At 35.3% G+C, this 26334-nt stretch overlaps 1 protein-coding gene across 6 annotated transcripts in view; it reads left to right on the plus strand.

Moving 5' to 3' along the window:
* Window positions 1-26334, plus strand: part of SLC4A10 (solute carrier family 4 member 10) — a 215419-nt gene that overhangs the window by 163835 nt on the left and 25250 nt on the right. For all 6 annotated transcript variants that reach the window (XM_032880287.1, XM_032880288.1, XM_032880291.1 and 3 more), the window contains 6 exons: window positions 3377-3482; window positions 13350-13511; window positions 15246-15359; window positions 16428-16589; window positions 23900-24151; window positions 25378-25446. In XM_032880287.1, coding sequence (XP_032736178.1) covers window positions 3377-3482; window positions 13350-13511; window positions 15246-15359; window positions 16428-16589; window positions 23900-24151; window positions 25378-25446 — 865 coding nt within the window. The remainder of the gene's footprint in view (window positions 1-3376; window positions 3483-13349; window positions 13512-15245; window positions 15360-16427; window positions 16590-23899; window positions 24152-25377; window positions 25447-26334) is intronic.

Consider the following 26334-nt stretch of genomic DNA (forward strand, 5'->3'; position numbering starts at 1 on the left):
TAGACACATTTACTGGGTCTTGTTCTTTATCTATTCAGTCACTCTATGCCTTTTGCCTGGGGAGCTGAATCGTTTGCATTTAAGTAGTTCTTGATAGGGAAGGATTTACTACTCCATTTTATTATTTGCTTTTACAGTGTTTTTGTCCCTCTTTTCCTCTTTTTCTGTCTGTCTTTGCTTTTCTGAGGGGTGGGTATTTGTAATGACATTGATTCCTTCACAGTTTTCTTTCACGTTTGTTCTACAGGTATTTTCTTTGTGGTACCATTGGGCTTACATAAAGCATCTTATATTTATAACAATCTATTAACAAACTGATAACAAATTCATTTGCATATAAATATTTTTTGCTTTTACTTTCTCCCTTTTACACACTTTATATTACGGATGTCACAAATCACATTTGTTATATTGTGTACCAATTAACATATTTTATAATAATTTTTAATCGTTTTATTCCAGAATTTTATACCAGAATTAAAAGTGACTTTTTACATGCCTCAGTTACAGTGTTCTTTTTTGTCTGTATGTTTACCTTTACTAGCAAGCTTTATACTCTCATGTTGCTGTTCAGGGTCTGCTTGTTTCAACTTGAAGAATTTCCTTTAGCATTTCTTACAAAGCAGGTCTAGTGGTGATGAACTCCCTCAGTTTTTGTTTTGTTTTGTTTTGTTTTGTTTTGTATTGTTTGTGTGTGTGTATGTGTGTTTTGTTGTTGTTGTTCCCCAGATCTGGAAAGGTTTTATTTCTCCTTTATTTTTGAATAACAGTTTTGCCAGACATAGCATTCTTGGTTAGTAGTTATTCCTTTCAGCACTTTTGAGTAGATCATCCTACTCCCTTCTGGCCTATAGAGTCTTCCTGAAAAATCCACTGAAACTCTTATGGAGGTTCTCTTACACATGGTGAATTGCTTTTGTCTTGCTGCTTTCTGAATTTTCTGTCTTTGATTTTTGAGAGTTTACTTATAATGTGTCTCAGTGTGGAGTTCTTTGAATTCACTATGGTTAGAGTTCTATGGGCTTCTTAAATGTGGATGTCGGTTTCCTTCCCCTTTCTTTAAGTGTGCTTTTTTGTTCCTTATTCTCTTTCTTTTTTTCCCTGGGACTTCCATAATATCTAGATTGGTCTGTTTAATGGTATTTAGTTCATTTCTTAGGCTTTCTTCATTCTTTTTCATTCTTTTTTCTTTTTGTTTTTCTGACTGGAAAATTTCAAATGACTTGTCTCTGAGTCCACTGATTCTTTCTTCTTCTTGAGTGAACCTAATGTTGAACTGCTCTGGAGAATTTTTCCATCTAGTTATTGTATTTTCAGCTCCAAAATTTCTGTTTGGCTCTTTTTAGTATTTTCTATTTCTCTGTTGATATTCTTGTTTTATTTGTGCATTGTCCTTTTAAGCTCTTTGAGTATCTTTATGATGGTTATTTTAATTTTCTGTCAGGTAATGCATATACCTCCACTTCTTTAAGATGAGTTTTGGGAGATTTATTTTGTTCTTTTGTTTAGGCCATGTTTCCCTGTTTCTTCGTGTGTCTCATTAGTTTGTGGTGGGATTGACACATCTGAAATAACAGCCACATCTCCTAGTCTTTATGAACTGGCTTTGTACAGCAGAAGACCTAAGCCTGACTGGAGATTCTGGAGGACTCTAGCCTTCTTTCTGTTGGAGGAAATGTAACTTTTCTGGAGAAGGGATGAATTATATGTAGTAGTAGAAGGTGGATTTCTGGGATCAAGTGTATATAGTCAGACTCTCAATTAGTTTCCACATTTTCAGCTTCATCTCTTACTACACTTCTTTGTTTAGTAGGAGCTCTTCTCTTAGTCCAGACCCTCTTTGGGATTCTACTGGACAGTCCTTTACTGCAGTTGGAAACCAATAGTTAGAGTGATTGAATGATCTTCCCATGGCCAGGCAGCCAGGAAAGAACAGAGCTTTATGTATAGCCAGTTTGGGACTTAGGAACCCATAGTGTTAAATAAATTGCATTGATGTATGTCTATTACTGCATCTCAGGTTCCTCTGTTTTCCTTTTGCTGTAGCTTCTCTCTCTGCTACTGTGGAGGTCACTGTAGATGCCCATAGTAGCTAATGCTTCCATATCCTATCTCTTAAAACCCTTGTCACCAGCTTTCTCACTTGAACCCTTTACCTTATTAGAGGCCCAGTCCCAAGTGAGCCCAGCTAAAGAATCTTCTAACCTTCCTTAGTAAGAGAAGGAAGGATGCTTGTTTGTATTGCCCAAGAAACATAGAGTTTCTTGCAGTAATAGACCCTCAATATTCTTTGAAGCATGAATGAATGGTGTAAGGAAGAGCTGACCAAATTCCTGAGGTAGAAGACACAAGAGAGACTATTGCTTAAGCAGAGGGATTTACCAAGTAGAAACTGTATGGTATTTTTCTATAGAAATAATGTTAGTAATGGTAGTTAGATCCTACAGTTTGAAGAATACCACTAAAACAGCAGTCCAACTAACTTTTAAGTTATGCATTGTGTATGGGTTAATCTAGGAGCCCAACCATGATTTTTATAAAATGCTTCTGTAAGAAAATGCTTTCTGAAGAACAAATAGTTTATGAATGAATTTTTGGAAACTGTAAATTGAGGTTAACATCTGAGAACATTAATCTGTTGGTCATCTTTGCTGATGTCTTCTTCTGACTTATTTATAAAGTTATAAAGAACCATGAGGGCAAAAACTGCTTTCTATTATGTAATAATACCACTCTGCCCAGCTCTTGCATTTTGTCTCTGCTTTTATGCCCATCCAGCATTCATTATGTTACCTTCTATGTGGTAGGTACTCAAAAAACTTTTATGTGTTGATTTTTTTAATAACACTGTCATTCATCACAAAAAATAGTATATCCTAAGATATCTAGGATTTGCAAAATTATAAATGACCTTTAGAATACAGATTAAGCAACTACAACTTTAGTTGATATGGTTATAATATTAATAAAAATAAATAAATTATAATAATAGGTTTGGATGTTTTTCATTTTTTTCCATATAACTTATAATTTAGGTGCAAATTGTCATGGTAAAAGCTAGAAGGCATCCTGGTTTCAAAGGCCCCAAAAGCCCTGGGCTCTAACCCACACTTTTAAGAGTGTCATTGGGACACTCTTCTGTCATTGGGACATCTTCTGTCACTGGGACAGAAGAGGAATGACCTCTTTTATTAGAGAAAATACTATAGAGTAGTTTAATGTCCTGAGAATATATCTGTTCTGCTTTCTGGAAATACTATGTCTTGGAGTTTAGGGTAAAGTTATGACTGGGAAAGAAGAACCCATTACACGTTGATTTTGATTAAGTGACAAAAAGATAACTTAGTTCACAGAAGACACTGTTTTGCTTTTTCAGGTGTAACTGTGTAGAACCACATAATCCTAGCAATGATACATTGAAGGAATGGAGGGAGTCCAATATTTCTGCCTCTGACATAATTTGGGAGAACCTAACTGTATCGGTAAGTGAAACATACAGGCTTTTGTTGACATTTTGAATGAACTATTACTAAGGCAATAATATTTTTAATGGCTGTTTATTATAAAAGTAATAGTTTTGTCTTAATTTTAATTTCATTTTTAGGTTTTCATTAGTAAACTGGGGTTTTCTTTCATTATTAAGTTTTACTAGTAGTTAGTAGGCCTGAATTACTCTAAAAGCAATCATAATATGACAAGATTAACTGAAGGCACATTAAATAAGTGGTGTTGACCTAAATGAAACCATATGGCAGAACTAAGTCAGTCTTCTGTGTAAAGAACCCAGAACGCTTTTATTTCACTCTATAATGCTGCTCCAGCTGTTTGGAATATGCTGAGGGGGAGGGGATGTTTGTTAATATTTCAGTGTAAATATTGAAGTCCATGGAAGGAACAAAATTCACTATTAAAAAAATTCTGGTACCTTCCTCGGGAAGAGCATTCTTACTTACATTTTCTTTTTATCTGCCATTCAAAAAAACCGAATGGCAATGATTTTTCACCTATCAGGGTTAAATCCTGTACCTTTTAAAAATTTTGGCTTCCTCTGTCTTGTGATTTCTTTTTTCTCCCTCCTCATAGCTGCATTTCTCAATTCTTCCTAATCTCTTATAGTGTTTGTGCACCTCTTTTTCCATCTTTATTTGCATTCTTCTGTTCAATCTAATTTCATAATTGGAGAAATTGAATGTTCTGATTTTAGTAGTATTAGAATTTGACTCTTCTAGTTATAAACATTACAGTCCAGAGCTCCTGTCACTTTACTTACCTCTATAAGCTCAAATCCTATTATAACCATCAGCATAACATTAAATGAATTCTAGTTCATTTTGTGAAACCCGTATTATTTTAGCAAATGAGCCAGTTAATGGAACACAGAAATCTTCTTCTGTTGTACAAATATCACAAAACTCTAAGTATGATTCCTATAAGAGCATTTGACCTATTGTTCATTTTCTCAATTTTCCCCATTAAATATTTTCTTTCAGAATCAAAATCAAATTACTTGCCCTTGGCTTAAAATCCTCTCTTGACCTATATTTTATGAAATTTTTTCTTATCTTAATCATTTTCTCTGGAATAAGTTTTCATTTATTTTTGTTTTCTGTTATAATTAATATTTATTATTTTCCATCTATTTTTACCTGGAAAAATGACATTAACAGACTGTTTCCTTTCAGAGAGCCATTTAAATGGACCAACAAAAGAAATGTTGAGCAATAAAGAATGCTACAGTTACTCAGAATTTAGGCAGGGGATCATGGTTGATCTATTCTGCAGTGTATCTTCCATTCATATTCCCTTTGTGTAAACTGTAAAGATAATATGTCTAAAGAGCCTCTTGCCTGTGCACCACATCTTGGTGTCCTCTTCAATGCAGAAACCCAATAATCCCATCTCTAGATCATTTAACATGACAATTTTTTCTATGTGTTGTATAGTCTCTTAATAATTTACTGTTAAATAATAGTATTCATTCAATGTGGCAAATCCTGAATAATAAACTTCTATGAGACTAATAGCACAATTGATCTGGCTAGTCATGACTTAATTTTAGATGTTAAAAGTTTTAGGGTTACAAGAAACTCATTTTAAACCCGAAGACACTTTCAGATTTAAAGTGAGGGGGTGGAAAAGAATTTACCATGCTAATGGACATCAGAAGAAAGCAGGAGTGGCAATCCTTATATCAGATCACTTAGATTTTAAACCAAAGACTATAATAAGAGATGAAGATGGACACTATATCATACTCAAAGGATCTGTCCAACAAGAAGATCTAACAATTGTAATTATCTATGCCCCTAACGTGGGAGCAGCCAACTATATAAACCAATTAATAACAAAATCAAAGAAACACATCGACAATCATACAATAATAGTAGGGGACTTTAACACTCCCCTCACTGAAATGGACAGATCATCTAAGCAAAAGATCAACAAGGAAATAAAGGCCTTAAATGACACACTGGACCAGATGGACATCACAGATATATTCAGAACATTTCATCCCAAAGCAACAGAATACACATTCTTCTCTAGTGCACATGGAACATTCTCCAGAATAGATCACATCCTTGGTTCTAAATCAGGTCTTAACTGTTATCAAAAAATTGGGATCATTCCCTGCATATTTTCAGACCACAATGCTCTGAAGCTAGAACTCAATCGCAAGAGGAAATTTGGAAAGAACCCAAATATATGGCGACTAAACAGCATCCTTCTAAAGAATGAATGGGTCAACCAGGAAATTAAAGAAGAATTGAAAAAATTCATGGAAACCAATGATAATGAAAATACAACAGTTCAAAATCTGTGGGACACAACAAAGGCAGTCCTGAGAGGAAAATATATAGCGGTACAAGCCTTTCTCAAGAAACAAGAAAGGTCTCAGGTACACAACCTAACCCTACACCTAAAGGAGCTGGAGAAAGAACAAGAAAGAAACCCTAAACCCAGCAGGAGAAGAGAAATCATAAAGATCAGAGCAGAAATCAATGAAATAGAAACCAAAAAAACAATAGAACAAATCAACGAAACTAGGAGCTGGTTCTTTGAAAGAATTAATAAGATTGATAAGCCCCTGGCCAGACTTATCAAAAAGAAAAGAGAAAGGACCCAAATAAATAAAATCATGAATGAAAGAGGAGAGATCACAACTAACACCCAAGAAATACAGACAATTATAAGAACATATTATGAGCAACTCTATGCCAACAAATTTGACAATCTGGAAGAAATGGATGCATTCCTAGAGACATATAAACTACCACAACTGAACCAGGAAGAAATAGAAAGCCTGAACAGACCCATAACCAGTAAGGAGATTGAAACAGTCATCAAAAATCTCCAAACAAACAAAAGCCCAGGGCCAGATGGCTTCCCGGGGGAATTCTACCAAACATTTAAAGAAGAACTTATTCCTATTCTCCTGAGACTGTTCCAAAAAATAGAAATGGAAGGAAAACTTCCAAACTCATTTTATGAGGCCAGCATCACCTTGATCCCCAAACCAGACAAGGATCCCATCAAAAAAGAGAACTACAGACCAATATCCTTGATGAACACAGATGCAAAAATTCTCACCAAAATACTAGCCAATAGGATTCAACAGTACATTAAAAGGATTATTCACCACGACCAAGTGGGATTTATTCCAGGGCTGCAAGGTTGGTTCAACATCCACAAATCAATCAATGTGATACAACACATTAATAAAAGAAAAAACAGGAACCATATGATACTCTCCATAGATGCTGAAAAAGCATTTGACAAAGTACAGCATCCCTTCCTGATCAAAACTCTTCAAAGTGTAGGGATAGAGGGCACATACCTCAATATTATCAAAGCCATCTATGAAAAACCCATCGCAAATATCATTCTCAATGGAGAAAAACTGAAAGCTTTTCCGCTAAGGTCAGGAACACGGCAGGGATGTCCGTTATCACCACTGCTATTCAACATAGTACTAGAAGTCCTAGCCTCAGCAATCAGACAACAAAAAGAAATTAAAGGCATCCAAATCGGCAAAGAAGAAGTCAAACTATCACTCTTCGCAGATGATATGATACTATATGTGGAAAACCCAAAAGACTCCACTCCAAAACTGCTAGAACTTGTACAGGAATTCAGTAATGTGTCAGGATATAAAATCAATGCACAGAAATCAGTCGCATTTCTCTACACCAACAATAAGACAGAAGAAAGAGAAATTAAGGAGTCCATCCCATTTACAATTGCACCCAAAACTATAAGATACCTAGGAATAAACCTAACCAAAGAGCCTAAGAATCTATACACAGAAAACTATAAAGTACTCATGAAAGAAATTGAGGAAGACACAAAGAAATGGAAAAATGTTCCATGCTCCTGGATTGGAAGAATAAATATTGTGAAAATGTCTATGCTACCTAAAGCAATCTACACATTTAATGCAATTCCTATCAAAGTACCATCCATTTGTTTCAAAGAAATGGAACAAATAATCCTAAAATTTATATGGAACCAGAAAAGACCGCGAATAGCCAAAGGAATATTGAAAAAGAAAGCCAGAGTTGGTGGCATCACAATTCCGGACTTCAAGCTCTATTACAAAGCTGTCATCATCAAGACAGCATGGTACTGGCACAAAAACAGACACATAGATCAATGGAACAGAATAGAGAGCCCAGAAATAGACCCTCAACTCTATGGTCAACTAATCTTCGACAAAGCAGGAAAGAATGTCCAATGGAAAAAAGACAGCCTCTTCAATAAATGGTGTTGGGAAAATTGGACAGCCACATGCAGAAAAATGAAATTGGATCGTTTCCTTACACCACACACGAAAATAGACTCAAAATGGATGAAGGACCTCAATGTGAGAAAGGAATCCATCAACATCCTTGAGGAGAACACAGGCCGCAACCTCTTCGACCTCAGCCGCAGCAACATCTTCCTAGGAACATCGCCAAAGGCAAGGGAAGCAAGGGCAAAAATGAACTATTGGGATTTTATCAAGATCAAAAGCTTTTGCACAGCAAAGGAAACAGTTAACAAAACCAAAAGACAACTGACAGAATGGGAGAAGATATTTGCAAACGACATATCAGATAAAGGGCTAGTGTCCAGAATCTATAAAGAACTTAGCAAACTCAACACCCAAAGAACAAATAATCCCATCAAGAAATGGGCAGAAGACATGAACAGACATTTCTGCAAAGAAGACATCCAGATGGCCAACAGACACATGAAAAAGTGCTCCATATCACTCGGCATCAGGGAAATACAAATCAAAACCACAATGAGATACCACCTCACACCAGTCAGAATGGCTAAAATTAACAAGTCCGGAAATGACAGATGCTGGCGAGGATGCGGAGAAAGGGGAACCCTCCTACACTGTTGGTGGGAATGCAAGCTGGTGCAACCACTCTGGAAAACAGCATGGAGGTTCCTCAAAATGTTGAAAATAGAACTACCCTATGACCCAGCAATTGCACTGCTGGGTATTTACCCTAAAGATACAAACGTAGTGATCCGAAGGGGCACGTGCACCCGAATGTTTATAGCAGCAATGTCTACAATAGCCAAACTATGGAAAGAACCTAGATGTCCATCAACAGACGAATGGATAAAGAAGATGTGGTATATATATACAATGGAATACTATGCAGCCATCAAAAGAAATGAAATCTTGCCATTTGCGACAACATGGATGGAACTAGAGGGTATCATGCTTAGCGAAATAAGTCAATCGGAGAAAGACAACTATCATATGATCTCCCTGATATGAGGGAGAGGAGATGCAACATGGGGGGTTAATGTGGTAGGAGAAGAGTAAATGAAACAAGTTGGGATTGGGAGGGAGACAAACCATAAGTGACTCTTAATCTCACAAAACAAACTGAGGGTTGCTGGGCAGAGGGGGGTTGGGGGGGGTTATGGACATTGGGTAGGGTATGTGCTATGGTGAGTGCTGTGAAGTTTGTAAACGTGGAGATTCACAGACCTGTACCCCTGGGGGAAAAATATATATATATATATATGTTTATAAAAAATAAAATTATAAAAAAAAAAAAAAGAAGTTGTGGTCCATATATATAATAGAATATTACTCAGCCGTCAGAAAGGATGAATATCCAACTTTTGCATCAACATGGATGGAAGTGGAGGAGATTAGGCTGAGTGAAATAAGTCAAGCAGAGAAAGTCAATTATCATATGGTTTCACATACTTGTAGAAAATAAGGAACAACATGGAGGACATTAGGAGAAGGAAAGGAAAAGTGAAGGGGGGATGTCGGAGGAGGAGATGAACCATGAGAGACTGTGGGCTCCGAGAAACAAACTGAGGGTTTTAGAAGGGAGGGGTGTGGAAAAATGGGTGATCCTGGTGGTGGGGATTAAGGAAGGCATGTATTGCATGGAGCACTGGGTTTTACATGTAAACAATGAATCTTGGAACACTACATCAAAAACAAAGGATGTATTGTATGGTGACTAACATAACACAATAAAAATTTAAAAAAAAAAAAAGTTTTAGGGTCAAGCAGAGTACAGTAAAAAATATTTTGCAATCAAAGCAAATCTTAAATTTTTTTTTTTTTTAAGTTCTGTAGTAGGTGTTAACATTCTGGCAGAAATTTTCATATTATTTTTCATAAGCTAAAAGCAGTTTTTGCAATGGATAATTGCTCATCTTGACCAGAAATAGCCTTTATCACCAAAGGGAATGCTACATAATGAAAAAATCTTGTAATTTTTAAGTTGATGAAGACCATTAAATTTATGTCTCAGTTATTATGCTGGGTTTTTTTCCCAGCATAATCACCAGCATTTTATTAATGAAACACTGTGCTAATGGCTATTATAACTTGTTTTATAAAACTGGTGATAGAACATTTACCTTACATATTATTCATTTGAAAAGTTTTCATTGAATTGTTACATATCTCATGAATTATAATTTACATCTTGCTAACTCAATGAAGGTGAAGAATTTTAGCTTTCTTTAATTCTTCCACACTGCTATATGCATAGTAAATATTCAGTAAACATTTAATGATTATTTTGAAAGAGTTTTATATCACAAATTTACTGTTTAATGCAAGTGTTTTGTTTTGGTTCATTTTGTTTTCTGGCTTTATTGAGGTATGTTTGACAAATAAAATTTGTATCTATTTGAGATGTATAACATGATGTTTTGATGTATATATACACTGTGAAATGATTACTGCAAGTTAACTAGTTAATATACCCATCACCTCACATAGTTAACATTTTCCTTTTTTCCCCATTCTTTTTCTTCTCTTTTTTTTTTTTTTTTTTTTTTTTTTTTTGGTGAGAACCATTAAGATCTACTGTCCTAGCAAATTTCAACCATATACCAGAGTATTATTATTCATAGTCATCATGTTATATAATAGCTCTTCAGATTTATTCATTACACATGACTAAAGCTTTGGGCCCTTTGACGAATATTTCTCTATTTTCCCTTCTTCATCCCCACCAGCCCTTGGTAAACACCACTCTGCTCTTTCCTTCTATGAGGTTGACTTTTTAGATTCCACATGTAAGTAAAATCATGAAGTATTTGTCTTTCCAGGTCTTCCTTTTTTCACTTAGCATAATGTCCTTCAAGTTCATTCATGTTTTTTGCAAATGACAGGATTTTCTTCTTTTTTAAGGGTAACTGATATTCTATTGTATATTTATACCACATTTTCTTAATCCATTCATCCATCTACAGACATATAGGTTATTTTCATATTTTGGCTATTATGAATAATGCTTAACTGAGGTCTTTTATGGCAAGCTAGATTATGTAAGTTTTTTTTATATAAATCTAGATTTTTATAAATAAATATATTTAAAAGTATCTCAGAATCAGTCATTACAAGGAACTCCTAGGCAAGGTTTAAAATATTCCCATGCAATTAACTAGCAGTTGTCTCAGAGTTACATAGTTAGCTTGTATATATATAAGGGGGAAGATACTAATGCCAAATTTAATTTCTTATTCTTATTAACAAAATAAATGTATACTTATCAAACTAAATTTTTATAAACTTATAAAATTGAAACTTAGAATGTGTTTGAAGAATAATTAGTAGAAATGAGTTTGTCAACAATCATTTTTAAAATTTTTGTAAGTGAAACCATATGTCAGATTCAAAAAAGGGAACAGGATTTAGATTTGGTTTTCACTCCTGAATCTCAGGACTGGTGTGTGTGTGTGCATGTACATGTGTGTGTGCGTTAGGGGTACAAACCAGAAAATAAATGTAGGATTTTGTAGGTCACAGTTTTTCTTTTTAAATAACATACTGCTCCCCCCCCCCCCCAGGAATAGAAAAACAAAACAAAACACCCTTTTCAAATTTGCTTTGAATTAAAGTAGTAGGGCAAGCACTGGCAATTTATTATTGATTATATGACTGTTAAATGATCCTTTAAGCGACATCTATGTTCTTAAGAATTGAGAACAAGACCCAGCCAAGTCCAAGGAATATTTAGAAGACTTTCATATCTGCCCAGAAGACCGAAGATGGACATAAGTCTACAGATAATGTTTGCCTTGGAGCTTCTAGTTCCTCTTTGTGTTTTGCCATTCTGCTTAACCATTACTTTCTTAATGATTGCTCTACTGGCATCTCTGGACAGGGGCGAGAGAAAAGACTAAAAATGCAAAGATTCACTTTGGATACTTTATTTTTTAAGAGTTTTGAGTGAAGGAAAATCAAAACCATAATTACGGCTGGGAGGGTTTCTTTGATTTCTTTGGTCTTTTAATTAACCAAGTTATTGTGCTCTGTCTTAGCTTAATATGGATAATTGGAACTCAAATTTACCTTGCAAGGAAGATATTTGGGGCTAGATTAGAAAAGGGGACAATTCTTTTAGATAATTATAAGATAAGCTAACACTATTTTTTCAAGAATCCTAGCCTTAGGGGTAGCTGCCCCAAACAGATTTAACTGGTTGTTGGTTTGTTTTTAGATAAAAATGTGGCTATCTGTGATCTATTCTAAAATCTTTTGAAGGTACAGGAGGATTCTCAATAAATTCACTTTCTATTTATGTCCAGAATATCTCAAGTACTACTAATGAGGTCACCAGATCACTTAAATCATGATTTTCTGTTTTGAAAAAGAAAAAAAAAAAAGTAATATTCCAGTAATCTAATCTTTAGTATAAAATAAGAGAAACCAAAGTGAGTTTAAAAGAGAATTTTTTATTTCGTTCCAAAATACTAATGTTTAAAATGCTGTTTTTCTTGGAGAAAGAAATTTTTTTGCTTTTGCTGCCACCTCATGGCTAAGGTAGTAATTATAATGATACTTAAGGGGCTTATAAAAATATATACCAGAAAAAAAAAAGTAAAAAATGAGAAGTCACACTAAATATGAGCTTTGTTTTACTCATGTAGTAATTTCCTCTCTTTTGTTCTGTAATCTAAATTTAAGCCGTATCTTTGACTCCCAATTTTATTCTAGTAGGAATATATCATGGTTCTTTTGTTGCCTTTCTCACCTTTCTTAATAGCTTTTGAACTAGATAATTCTGTGATATCACTGTTCTTTTTAATGCGCAATAATATTCCCACCATGGGCACCATGTTTATACCAAAGCTCTGCTGCCCAGCAACTGTTAGGCTGCAGCAAATTACTTAACTTCCCCATGTCTCAGTTTCCTCAGACATGAAATAGAAATAATGACATCTCCCTATTTCCTAGGGTTGATGTGGAAATTAATTAAGATGATATATTTAAATGTCTTGTTGACCCTAGTAACCACTCACTATCACATATGTCATATTTTCAATAAATCTAGTGTTAGGAACTTAGTGGATATGGGGTTAGATATACATTGATTGGTAGATCAATTAGGTGGGTTTTTTTTAATTTTTTTTTTATTTATTTGACAGAGAGACACAGCAAGAGAGGGAACACAAGCAGGGAGAGGGAGAGAGGGAGAAACAGGCTCCCCACCAAACAGGGAGCCTGATGCGGGTCTCCATCCCAGGACCCTGGGATTGTGACCTAAGCCGAAGGCAGATGCATGACAACTGAGCCACACGGGCGTCCCAGATCAATTAGTTTTATAGATTTAAATTTAACTTGATAAAAGCAAAAATTCTAAAAGTGTTTATGTTCAATTTTAACATAATATAAATCTCCAGTATTGCTCTCTACCTATCCAAATGGAATTCATAAAACTCACTCGGATGTCTAATTAAATCATTAAGAGCCATAGATGAAGAGCTTCAACATGTCAACTAGAGATGACATTCAGACATTAGTTTTCCAAAAGAAATGTGTCCTTTTCTTTCTTAACTAGCTCCATTTGTTTTATTTCCTCTGGCAGGAATGCAAATCATTGCATGGAGAATATGTTGGACGAGCTTGTGGCCACGATCACCCATATGTACCAGATGTTCTGTTTTGGTCAGTGATCCTGTTCTTTTCCACAGTTACTCTGTCAGCCACCCTGAAGCAGTTCAAGACTAGCCGCTATTTTCCAACCAAGGTACTTAGACTAGAATTTTCCTGATCGAAACATAAACCCACATAAAGCATGTTATAGAGTCCTATGTGTGTTAAGACAAAAGAAGCTGCAGTTGCTGCCATCAGAAGAGCCACTAAAAGGCTGTGTGTGTGTGTGTGTGTGTGTGTGTGTGTGTGTGTGTGTGAAGGAGCTGCCGGCTTAGGAGTGAGGTACAGTGGGGAGAGGTGAAGAGAGAGCATTTTGTGATACAGGTGCTAGGACAGCACGTGCCCTCTAGGCTTTTACGCTAACTTCAGATCCCTGCGAAAACCTCCCACTCTCCCACTTACACTTTGGGAAATCAGAAGCACACACTGCATGACTGACTGTCACTTTCTTGCCCAGTGAACAGTGGGAACTATTCCAGCCTGACAGATACCTCATAGGAGCCACTGTTACATTCTCTAATTGGGAAAGCCCCTGCAAGACTCATTGGAACACTATTCTCTTTTTCGTTTTTAAAGTGTCAGTCCCTCCCCCTAACCCACCACGTTTGCATCTGCATATTTGGAGAGGAAAGTAAACAGAGAAACAGCTTAGTTCAATATTTAACACTGCAAAGTAACACCTATAATGTCTTACTCAGCCAAAAAAAAAAAAAAAAAGAAAAAAGAAAAGAAACAAGAAAACAAGCTTTTTAGGGATGAGCTAAAGATTATGATCAAAATTCTACTCTAAGAAAATGTTGTAAGAACTGTTTCTTCCAGAGAAAACTTCTGTTTTTGTCACCTCTCCCTTCCCTAAGGTGAAAGATTAATTCCTTCCCCCACAAAGCTCAATTTGTTTGATACAATTTTTTTTTTTTTGGTAAGTTGAAACAATAATCTCCTGCATTTTGTGTGGGTGTATGTGTCATAAAGTCATCCTAATAGAAACCATACTTTGTTGATGATCGTAACAAGGATTTTTTTCTCGAAGATGGCTTTATAAATGGAAAATGGCTTTAAAAACTGGCATACGCTTTTTAAAATTTTTTTTATTTTTATTAACGTATAATGTATTATTAGCACCAGGAGTACAGGTCTATGAATCGTCAGGCTTACACATTTCACAGCACTCACCATAGCACATACCCTCCCCAATGTGGCACACACTTATCTTGATGAGCACTGAGTAATACATGGAATTGCTGAATCACTATACTGTATGCCTGAAACTAAAATAACACTATATGTTAACTACACTGGAATTAAAATTTGTAAAAAAGGAAAAAATACCTGGCTTACACAGAATAACTTTTAAATTGTCCCACTCTGTCGTACACAGTCTCTGCTGCCATACTCAACTTCCCAGATAAACTAGCCGAAATATTATGCTTCTTCACTATAAATAGATACTTTTATTGTGCTTTAGGTTTATCATATTAAAATGTTACCTGCGGAAGAAAGAATCCTAAAATTCAGCCAGATTCTGGCCATGAGATCTTTTCTCGTAGTAAACTTACATTTTAAATACTGAAAATAGCTCAATCACCATTGTAGCTATTATATACTGCCTCATTCCAGAAAGGATAAGTGCATATCCATCTTAGTAACAGAATACATAAATATATATTCAGGGTCTGACAGAGCTAATGGTAATATTATAGTAAGTATAAAATATAATATTAAGATATTATGTCATAAAGTGACTATAAATTGTGATTCTGGATTATGCTTTTAAGTATTTCTTACTATTTATAGTTCTTTAAGTGACAAGTGTTTTCATTATTTTTAGGTTCGATCCATAGTGAGTGACTTTGCTGTCTTTCTTACAATTCTGTGTATGGTTTTAATTGACTATGCCATTGGGATCCCGTCTCCAAAACTACAAGTACCAAGTGTTTTCAAGGTGAAGTTATCATAGCATGTATAATCTATTTCACCATCTCTAGGTCTAATCTTCATTTAGATGATGGCTATAATCCTAGTACTTGAGGTTTTCATGAAAATACAAGGAATATAGATTGATGGAACATTCAGTAAAATGTCCACATGACTAAAATTTTGGTCTTATATTAAAAAGGAAAAAAATGAAAATGGAATCTAGACGCCACTTGAAAAAAATTTCTGTCAATTTTTCCAGTAGGAATATCCATATACAACACTGAAAGATAAAGAAGATAAGGAAAGATAAGGAAGCATTTTGAAACTTAAGGAAAATGCATTATCTTGATGCAAAATTGCACAGCGGATGAGGCTTTGAAAAAGAGATAAAATTAGGTCTGGAATAGTATTCTGACCATGTTACTAAGTATGTAACCTTGGGTCGGTTACTTAACCTCTTTGAGCCTTGTTTTCTCACCTGTCAAAAAGGGCCAGGAGGTTCTCAAAGAATGTCAAAATGAATTCCTCCGGGGCTCGTCTCAGACACCAGCAATGTTTAGAACCATTCCCAGAGCTCCTGATATCACCAAGTGTCTTTTTGCCATTTTCCCATAATGGCCTGTGAACCCATCTAAAATAAAAGTTATACACAGTTGCCAATGTGCTGTTTATAAATGTAAATAAATTTGCCAACTGTAAATGGTAAATATTAATATTATTTTATGTACTATAGGTATTAATCGAGAACATAGATTTGGGGACCAATCTGTCAGAGTTTAAATTCTGTCTCTGCCTCTTACTACCCTTGGGACCTTGGGCAATTTACTGGACCTCGCTCTGCCTCAGTTTTATTATCTGCACCTTTCCTAGAGAGTTGTGAAGAAAAAAAAAACGAGTTAAAATATTTAAAGTACTCAGATTGGTGCCTTGTACTTTATAAATGGTTTGTAAATATGACTATTATTATTAGATGTAGCTCACTTAGCATATCAATTTATAATTAGGGCTTTCCTGGTAGCATCTGTAGGATTTAATTTGATTAGGTATTCATTAATCCAGTTACTAATGATATACATCGTTTTATTTCTTGCAGCCTACCAGAGATGATCGTGGCTGGTTTGTTACACCTTTAGGTCCAAATCCATGGTGGACAGTAATAGCTGCTATAATCCCAGCTCTGCTTTGTACTATTCTTATTTTTATGGACCAACAGATTACAGCTGTCATCATCAACAGAAAAGAGCATAAACTAAAGGTATATTTTATCATCTATTTTAATGTAAACCATTGTGCCCTAACCAACATTAATTGATGTTTATTATACTTTACCTGTACTCTCTAGTTGTTTGTACAGGGAAACATTAAGATAATGTTTTCAGGTTTGTAATTTTTATTGTCTATAATCAAGATGTTTTGTCTCGCAATGAGCTTAAAATGAACTAATTTTTTACTTTTTAATTAATGTATTTATTGCACTTGGCTGAGGCTAAACTCTGAAATCTTACTTCCAAGGCTTAAAATAATACACTTTGCTGAGGTTGTAACTTTCTTTACCATATTTAAAATATTTTAATGAAATAACAGTCTATTCTGTGAAGGACAGCTTTACCAATTTGTCTTGCATATGTGATTCCTCTACTTCTCTATTTGACCCTAAGTATGCCTCTTAGATTGCATTCATTATTGGAATAAATTACATCTTCAGGTATTTCTCATTTGATGTAGTTATTCATCTGTCCATAATGTCTATGACAACAAAAACCAGCCATAGATGTTATAGTTTGTAAGTGATATCTTTGTTGAGTTTTATTGCAGATTTCAATGACCATTTTTATAAACTAAGAGAATGAATATGGATATATCTTACTTATTGTACTCTGACTCTGCCATTTTGCAATTGTGAATAATCAAAGTTGTTCACTGGTGTGCAATATTTCTGAGATATTCAGTGTGAGCATTATCACAGGAATATGTTAAATGAAATCCATGGTATCAACTAATGGTCAAAAATAATCCAAATCAGGGACACCTGGGTGGACCAGGTCATGATCCCCGGGTCCTGGGATGAAGTTCCACTTTGGGAATCCCTGCTCAGCAACTCCCTCTGCCTGCCACTCTCCCTGCTTGTGCTCTTTCTCTGACAAATAAATAAATAAAATCTTTTAAAAATAATCCAAATCAAACCTTATAAATACAGAACATGCACAATTAATCAAATTGTTTTGTTCTGGTATCATGAGATAATTCCCAGCTATCTTCATATACTCTTCAAACTCTAGGAAAAGGCTCCTTGTCAGAGCAACAGAAATCATGCTTTATAGAATTTTATAAGTATGTTTGTCAGAAGGATTAAACAATCTCTGATTGAATTATTTGGTGGAAAACAGTAATGGCATTATCGTAAGAAAGCACAATTATTTCTAATAAATCTTACTAAAAAGGAATTTTATGTATATATTGGAGGAGAATGTGTGTCTATATGAAAACAGTGTTCTTCATTCTCTTTGTAGAAAGTAATTCAAGTGCTCAGAACTTTTTCTAAAAGGATTAGTTCAATTTACTTTTGCTTTTATTAAATAATTCTTAATTATGTAGAATTTAAGAAACAAAACAAATGAGTAAAGGGAAAGAGAGAAGGGGGCGCCTGGGTGGCTCAGTCGGTTAAGTGTCTGCCTTTGGCTCCAGTCACGATTTCAGGGTCCTTGGATGGAGTCCTGCACTGGGCTCCCTGCTCAGCAGGGAGCCTGCTTCTCTATCTGCCTGCCATTCGCCTTGCACCTGCTTGTGCTCTCAATCTCTCTCCCTGTCCAAAAAAAAAAAAAAAAGAGAGAGAGAGAGAGAGAGTGGGCCAAACCAAGAGACATACTTTTAACTGTAGAGAACAAACTGATGGTTACCAGAGGGGAGGTGGGTGGGGGTTGGGTGAAATAGGTGATGGGGATTAAGGAGGGCACTTCTTGCAATGAGCACAGGGTGTGGTATGGAAGTGTGGAATCACTAAATTGTATACCTGCAACTAATGTGACACCGTATGTTAACAAACTGAGATTTAATAAAAACTTTTTTTAAAAAGGTAGTTTTAAAAAAAATCTTAAGAAGTCATAGTAAGTAGATAAGTGGTGTACTAGTAGTATATGGTTAACAACCAGTTCTCTGCATTTAAAGGAGAGGGACCCTGATTTATAATTTATAATGTTTGCTGATTTTCATGGTGTGAATACTCCCACCATGGCCCATTTCAAGTTATCGATGTGATATCAATTGGCAGGAAGAAAATTTTGAAAAAATTTTGAAAAGTAAATAATTGGTTCTTATAAGCCTTATTGGAAACTTAGAGTGATGTACAGCCCTCAAAACAAGAAATTCAGATTCCCAAGTTTAATAGCCTACTTATTTAATAACAATTATTTAAAAATATTCACAGCCTTTCCAAAGTTCTAAATCAACAAATATGCCATATATCTCCCTTTACATATCATGTAGAATAGCTAAAAACCATAAAACATCTAAAAGTTGTCTTTTCAAGTACTTGCATTTGTAGAATTAAATGTAGCATTAAAGCATTTAATATTTTTGTCACTGAAATAAACTTGAGTCTGTATAACTAAAATATATTACATGATTTGTAATTAATTTTTTATTATACAAATAAATGTGCAATCAAAAGATTTATATTTTATCCCTTAATAGGCTGGATTTAGTAAACAATAGAGCAAGTGATTTAATCATTAGTTCTGCTATATTGCCGTTGAGTAGAATTAATCTTTTTTTTTTTTAAAGATTTTTATTTATTTATTTGACAGAGAGAGAGATTACAAGTAGGCAGAGAGGTAGGCAGAGAGAGAGGAGGAAGCAGGCTCCCTGTTGAGCAGAGAGCTCGATGCGGGGCTCCATCCCAGGACCCAGAGATCATGACCTGAGCCAAAGGCAGAGGCTTTAACCCACTGAGCCACCCAGGCACCCCAGAATTAATCTTTTTAAAAAAGGTGTATTTATTTGTTTGAGGGATTGAGGATGGAGGGGCAGAGGGAAAGGGAGAGAGAGTTTTAAGCAGACTCCCCATTGAGCCTGACTGGGACAGGGGGTCGGGGAGTCTGGATCTTATGACTCTGAGATCATGACCCGAGCCAAAACCAAAAGTCAGATGCTCAATCAACTGTGCCACCCAGGTGCCCCCAAAATTAATCTTTCCTTGGTCACTGTAAATCTGAACCCTCCATCCTCCTCCTTAGATGTGGATATTGGCAAAGCAAATTCTTTCCAGTGAAGACTTATTTTATCTACACCAAACACTTTTTAAATTTTTTTGCCTATAACCATTGTCCTCTATAAGCTTCAGTATAGTGCGTTCTGCTGCTGCTGTTTTTCCTGCTAACAACAACAAAAGATCACCTTCTCAGAACAGTCTTGACTCAGAGTAACGGTTTGTTCCATAGCTGCTCTCCCCACCTGTTGCTTCGCTGAAATGTTTGCACAGTCCCCTAGCTTGACTTGAACCACATTGTCAGGAAAAGATACGTGTTTTTTGAGTATATCCCCAGACCACAAGTTAACCACATTTTCAGCTTTTTTTTTTTTTAATCACTTGAAAACCCATTTTTGCCTTGGTTGGATCATGCCTTGAAATAGTTCAATGAATTGTGTTTTCTGGTTTCTGTAGGTGACCCTACATCATGTATCTTAGTCTGTATCGTACATCCAAGTCACCTTGGAATTCATCATTTTGATGTCTTCCAAACTTACATCTTCCCCTTTTCTTCACTTCTATTACCAAAGCAGTACTTGTTTTCCTGTAGAGCATTTTTTCATGCCATTAAAAATGTTTTTTTTTTTTAATCATCTGAGAGTGTTACTACATACACAGTAAAGCTGTATTGAGCTGAAGAAGTTGTCCCAACTCGCAAAGTGACTTTCTCCTCCCTCAGAATGAAGAAGCTCAAATTAGCAAAACTCCAGTTCACGGCACCTCATGATCTTTTGGGTCATTCAAGAGTGAAAGAAGCTGTAAATATAAAAATTTGAGAAAGCAAGTTATCATCTATATTGTATATAGGTATAGACCTGTCCTCTAGCATTTTTTGTTTTCTTATCTTGAAAAGTGTGATAGGCATAGGTACTTGACTCCCTTTGAAAAGCATTAGAAATCACTGCTTTCAAAAAAAAGCACATTCTCTAAAAGTAGAAAGAAAGATATTATCTTACAGAAAAGAAAGTTTCTGTTAAGCTACAACTGTGGGCTTTTCTACATGTTTCTGTAGACAGTTCAGGCTTCTTTTGACATCATTTTTAATAAACAGCAATACAATCTCAGATGACTTGAGTAAATGAATGCATTTGCCACATTCATTTGGCACCACAGTCTCTTGATGATTATGGCATTTGATATGTTCTTTTTTGCCCTCTTTGTCAGCCTGGCTCTTCATGTCAATCTATAGTCTTTTATGTGGTTAACTTGACAGATGCAGGAAGTTGCTGCCAAGCTTTGAAATGAATTTTTTCAGCAGTGGCATCTGGGTATCAGATGGTCCTCTTGGCTGGCCTCTTGTCTTGCTGCATGTTGGTTTTAGTGGGGTCTGGTGTAGCATCACCTGTTGCTATGCTCCCTTTTCCTCCCATATGTCCATTTCCTGTGATTCATGGATGAAAGTGAGAATAAAAGCTCTGATTCTGTCTTTATTTCAGAAAAAAAATCTACAGAAATAGGTTAGAAGGTACAGAGTTCTCTCTCTGACAAAGGGATACTTCCCCTTGGCTGTCATGCCTATCAGCTAATAATTTGGGTACAAAGACCAAATTTTAAGATAGTTAATGAAAGGCAAGAAGGATGATGATGATTAATTAGTGGAAGTGCCAGAACTGCTTTATTTCCTTTGATTCACATTAAATTAAGATGCTCCCATTGCTGTACAACATAATCAGGGGGAAATTGTGTTTTTGTTTTTATTAGATGCGTGTATTGTACAAAGCTAGCTTTCTAAATTTAAAAATGAAATTATTTACTCGGAAACCATTATTTTGACTGCTTCCTGCAATCCAGAAGCTCACTGTTTATATTTGTATTGTCTTTTTAAAACATTAGGGAAGAGCCGTAGGAAATCACTATCATGAAGAAGGCCTTCCTTCTATTATTAAGTCCTAGTGAGCATGGACCCTGGGAAAGTCCAGGGTGTGCTAAAAGGACAAGCCAGACCCTCCAAGCCCCTGTCCTCTGCCTTCGCCTGAAGTTTATCACATGGCTGTTAGCTAGCCTTCCATTCTTTCTTAGCAATACCATAACTTTGCAAAACAGCCCAGGGGGCACCATTCACATCACGGGTTAAGACAGCTCCTTTAAAGGGACCAAAATTTGTGTTCTATTCTATGCAGCCACATCTTCCAAATTGTTTATTTGAAAGGACTAGAAGACCGCAGTGTGGCCCTCGCGAAGCTTCTTCTTAAGCCATTTTGCTGACTTTCACTTCCCACTCTCCAGCTCTTAGTAATAAAAATCTTTGCTGAGTTACTTGCAAAAAGGAGTTTCTAGAGTCCTATTGACGAGGGAATTTGCAGTTAGTCATGCTGGCAAAGCCAGCCCAAGGAAGGCCACTACTGAATTGGTGACAACACAGGAGGAAAAGGTCCTTTTGTGGATATCTGCTATTTTGTCCTCGTTGTCTCCTGTGCTTTTGTAATTTGGCAGGGGTAAGCAGAAAGGACAGGAAGTATGCTGACTTTAGAGTGTTTTTCTTAATCAAACAATTAACGAAACAAAATAGCAGAAAGAAAACACTACCATGACAAATATGCGACAAATGCTCAGGATGTTTCACATTGTAGGCTTTAGGAGCTTCATAGTAACTAGGAAATTCTTGCAGTTTGATAAAACTGCCTGTAAAAAAAAAAAATCAGAATTATTATTCCTCTAGAAGGATTGGTAATTTCTGCTCATATTCATAATAACAAATGTAACGGCTATATTTATTTTAAATTATACTTATTAAATCTGATTCTGAAAGGTGTTTTAATGAAGCATATTCCCCTCTAAAAAAGCCAATCTGTAACTTATTGATTGCTTATTGTGTGCCAATGATTGTGTTAAAAACTATTGGAAATACTGAGAAATTATATGATACGTTACCTGCCCTTAAGAAATACTTTTTATTGAGGAGTCTTGAGACAAATGAGTACAAATAAAAATTTATTGTTCAATTGCCAGAATATAATAGTCCCTAGCATTTACTGAGTGCTTGGTATATATCAGACATTGTTCTGAATAATTTTCAAAATTAAATTATTTAATTCTCACAACAACCCAGTGAAGTGACACCTGTTATCACCATCATCCTTTTTCAGATAGGGAAACAGAGGCACAAGACGTCACATGATTTGCTCAAGGTCATTGGTTGAGCTAGCATTTGATCCCAGGCCACCTATCTCCAGACCCAGGCCATCTATCTGCAGAACTTAAGCCCTTAACCACTGTGTTATATACTACCTCTCATGAAGTCAGTCGTTAAGAGTTGGAATGTAAAATAGGCCAAGCCATTTGCTACCCTGGAGGCTTTCCACTGACGATTTCCTATGGCGGGGTGGGATGGTGAAGGGGAGGCATGCACTGTTTGCTCTTCAGCTTCTTTCCTGGGAGCCCTCGGCCACTCACCATGTCTCCCTTCCTTGCATCTCCACTCCACATGCCCTCTGCACCTGTTTTTTCTCAATTATGTTTCTTGCCTGGTCCTAGAAAGCACTGAAGTCAGTGATAGTGGAGTAGGATCACAGAGAGACAGAAAACACAAAAACTTTCATTTTAGGGAGAGGCCAAATTTTTCTAGTGTTGAAACTGAAACAAATGAGAACGAGATAGAGAGAAAGAGCTGTATCAGGATAAAAACAGGTGTGTATAAGGATTCCATGGTATATGGTGTATAGATTCCATGGTATTATTTTTCCCAGTAAGAGACTGAGACACCCACCCATTGACACAAAAGAGGGCAATTGGAAACACCGTGTTTGAGAAGAGTTTCTCTTTAGGAGGTCTGATATGAAGGGCTTCTTGAGTATTGTCAAGAAGTGGTTTCTGTTCACACTCAGACCATCTGAGTACTGTCGTGGATATGGTCCTTAATTTGTTTTCTCTTTGTTTTCTCCCTGATGCCTGGTACATGGTGTTTGGTAATTTTTTGTATGAATAAAGGATGAATGAGTAGATATATGAATTGTAAGTTAACTTGCCCATTTAAGGAAACCAAGAAAAGTGACTGTATTTAATAATGACTTTAATTATCCAACAGAAATAGAATGGAAACTAATGTAATATTAACCCAGACATACATTAAACCTATTAAAGTAGGTTGAAGTTACTATAATCATAATTGTAATAGGAACATCTGCAACTTTTCCTTAAGTGGATTATATATTTTCAGACTGTTACTTTTTTATCTTTAATTTATTTTGCATTTTAGAATCAGTTGTCTAAGACTCAAGATAGTATCTCTTTTCTATTCTTACTGTTCCATGGTGGTGGTGTCATTTGTCTCTATACTAAATTCAGTTCCTATGAGAATCCTCTTTTCTTTCTTTTAACAGAAAGGTTGTGGGTACCATCTGGATCTATTGATGGTGGCTGTCATGCTTGGGGTGTGCTCCATCATGGGCCTGCCGTGGTTTGTGGCTGCCACTGTCCTGTCCATCACTCATGTCAACAGCTTAAAACTGGAATCAGAATGTTCAGCTCCAGGAGAACAGCCTAAGTTTCTTGGCATTCGGGAGCAAAGGGTTACTGGGCTTATGATTTTTATTCTTATGGGTTCATCAGTCTTTATGACCAGTATTCTGAAGGTAATGAAATCTGCCTTTATGAAGTTAAGGGAAGGCAGAATATATTTATTATTGTTTAAGAAATTTCATTTGAATCAAAGCCATCAATTTGCAAATACTGCATGGCATGTGACAAAAGTGATGAATTTCTTTACCATGTTTATATAACTTCTTAACAGGGGAAGTTATGTGCTGTGTTTTGGAAACCTTAAATACCGAAGAAATTTGGCTTGGCAAAGTAAAATTTGATGTGTAAATTATTACTGTAATTTTGAAATAGTTACTAAGTTATGGGGAGAAGTCACTCATTATTTCTAACTCATTTGTGACCTGAATTCACTGTAGGCCCATATGAAATAAAGTCTCCATATTCATGTCAGATGTATTTGCAATTAACATTACCTAGTATAAGACAGAGGTGCAGAGATGAGCCATGTAATAGTCATGGCCACATATGCAGTTTTGTATATTAAATATTTCATGAAACTACTGCATGGATATCACCATTGTATATCCTTATTTTCTTTACATTTAAAATAATTGAGTCCATTTTGAAGAGCATTAAAGAGTAATTATTTGTCATAGAATTTTGGCAGGTATTACCTGTATTCTAAATTATAACTCATTTTAGTTGTCTATAATTTGAAAGTCCTAATGGAATGATTTAATCAGTTATATAAGTTAATTTAAATTTGATCATTTATGTAAGTACATTTTCAAGAATTTATTTCTATGTTATATAAGTACAGAGCTTCTATTATGCCAAACTATTCCAATAAAAAGAGAAAAACTGAACAGTCCACATGTTTGCAAATATTTTGTGTAATATCAGAACATCTAGATGTTAGCTCCATTCTTCATCTTTAATCCAAATATCTTACCATTGTGAAACAAAATTCAAATTTCCCTAAAGTACTATAATAGTAATAATTAATATTTATTCTTTATTATGTATTTTATATGCCCTTTTATAGGTTTTGACCTATTGAATACTCATAACAACTGTATTATTACCATCCTTTTTTAGATACACATAAGAAAACTAAGGCACAAAGAGCTTAAGTAACTTACCTAAGGTTATGCAGCTGAAAAGTGCTAGAGCTAGGATTTGAACCTGGGACTTCTGGCTCTGCCTTATATTGCCTCCAAAACATTTATCTTTCTGTGTTTTTCTTTGGTAAGTGAAAAATGACATGACCAGTTATTTGAAAATAACTTGTATCTTTTCTCCAATTGTTCTTTTACAGTTTATTCCCATGCCAGTGCTATATGGAGTGTTTCTTTATATGGGTGCTTCATCTCTAAAGGGAATTCAGGTAAATTGCTTGCAGTAAACCACGCACATCTGTGATGACCTATCTTAAGTCTATTGATGCTAAATCATGTGATAGCTAAGAAAATGACATCATCTGAGGAGCAGCTTTCACACCACAATTAAATTTCTTCACAATGGTTCATAATTTTAAGGTACTTTTGATTACCATAAGTTATATTAAACTGTATAAGGTTTAGACTGTACAGCCCTCTTGGAAAACTAATAATAGTACATTTCAAAAATATCCACATGCTTTTAATCTTTGATACTGTAATCGTGTGTATGGGACAGAAAAGAAGAACTGTATGCACAAAGATGTTCATTGTAACACATACTATCAAAATATTGGAAATAACCCAATTATCCATCAGCAGTAAAATAATTAAGTGGTCTATGTTACAGTCACTTAAGATTGGTAATTATGATGGCCATAAAAGGAACATGGTAAAAATGCTTATGGCTTAATGCAGAGCAAAAAAATAGGAAAACATGCTGTACCTACCATATAGGTTTATAAAGCTGTGAGTGTGAATGAATCAAAAAGGAAGGTAGAGAAATAAAAACAGTTTATTAAAGTAGTGAGATCCTGGGTGATTTTCTTCCTTTTATTTTTGTTTTTCTATTACTAGTATGATTATATTTACAGAATTCTTTTTTAAAATTAAATTAACAATAAAGATATAAGGTAAGGCAATTTCAAGATATAAAGGGATGCTTATTACTTGTTTAGATAAGTATTAGTTAAATACAGTTGTATTAATTTTCTATTAGCAAATTGTATGACAATTTATAACAAACTACAATTAACTTAGTGACTTTTAAATAATGAACATTTATTATTTCACAGTTCGTGTGGGTCATGAATTTGGGAACAGATTAGCTGGGTGGT

This window comes from Lontra canadensis, unplaced genomic scaffold (assembly GCF_010015895.1).
Source record: "Lontra canadensis isolate GAN:19392208 unplaced genomic scaffold, GSC_riverotter_1.0 scaffold69, whole genome shotgun sequence".
Classification (NCBI taxonomy): Eukaryota; Metazoa; Chordata; class Mammalia; order Carnivora; family Mustelidae; genus Lontra; species Lontra canadensis.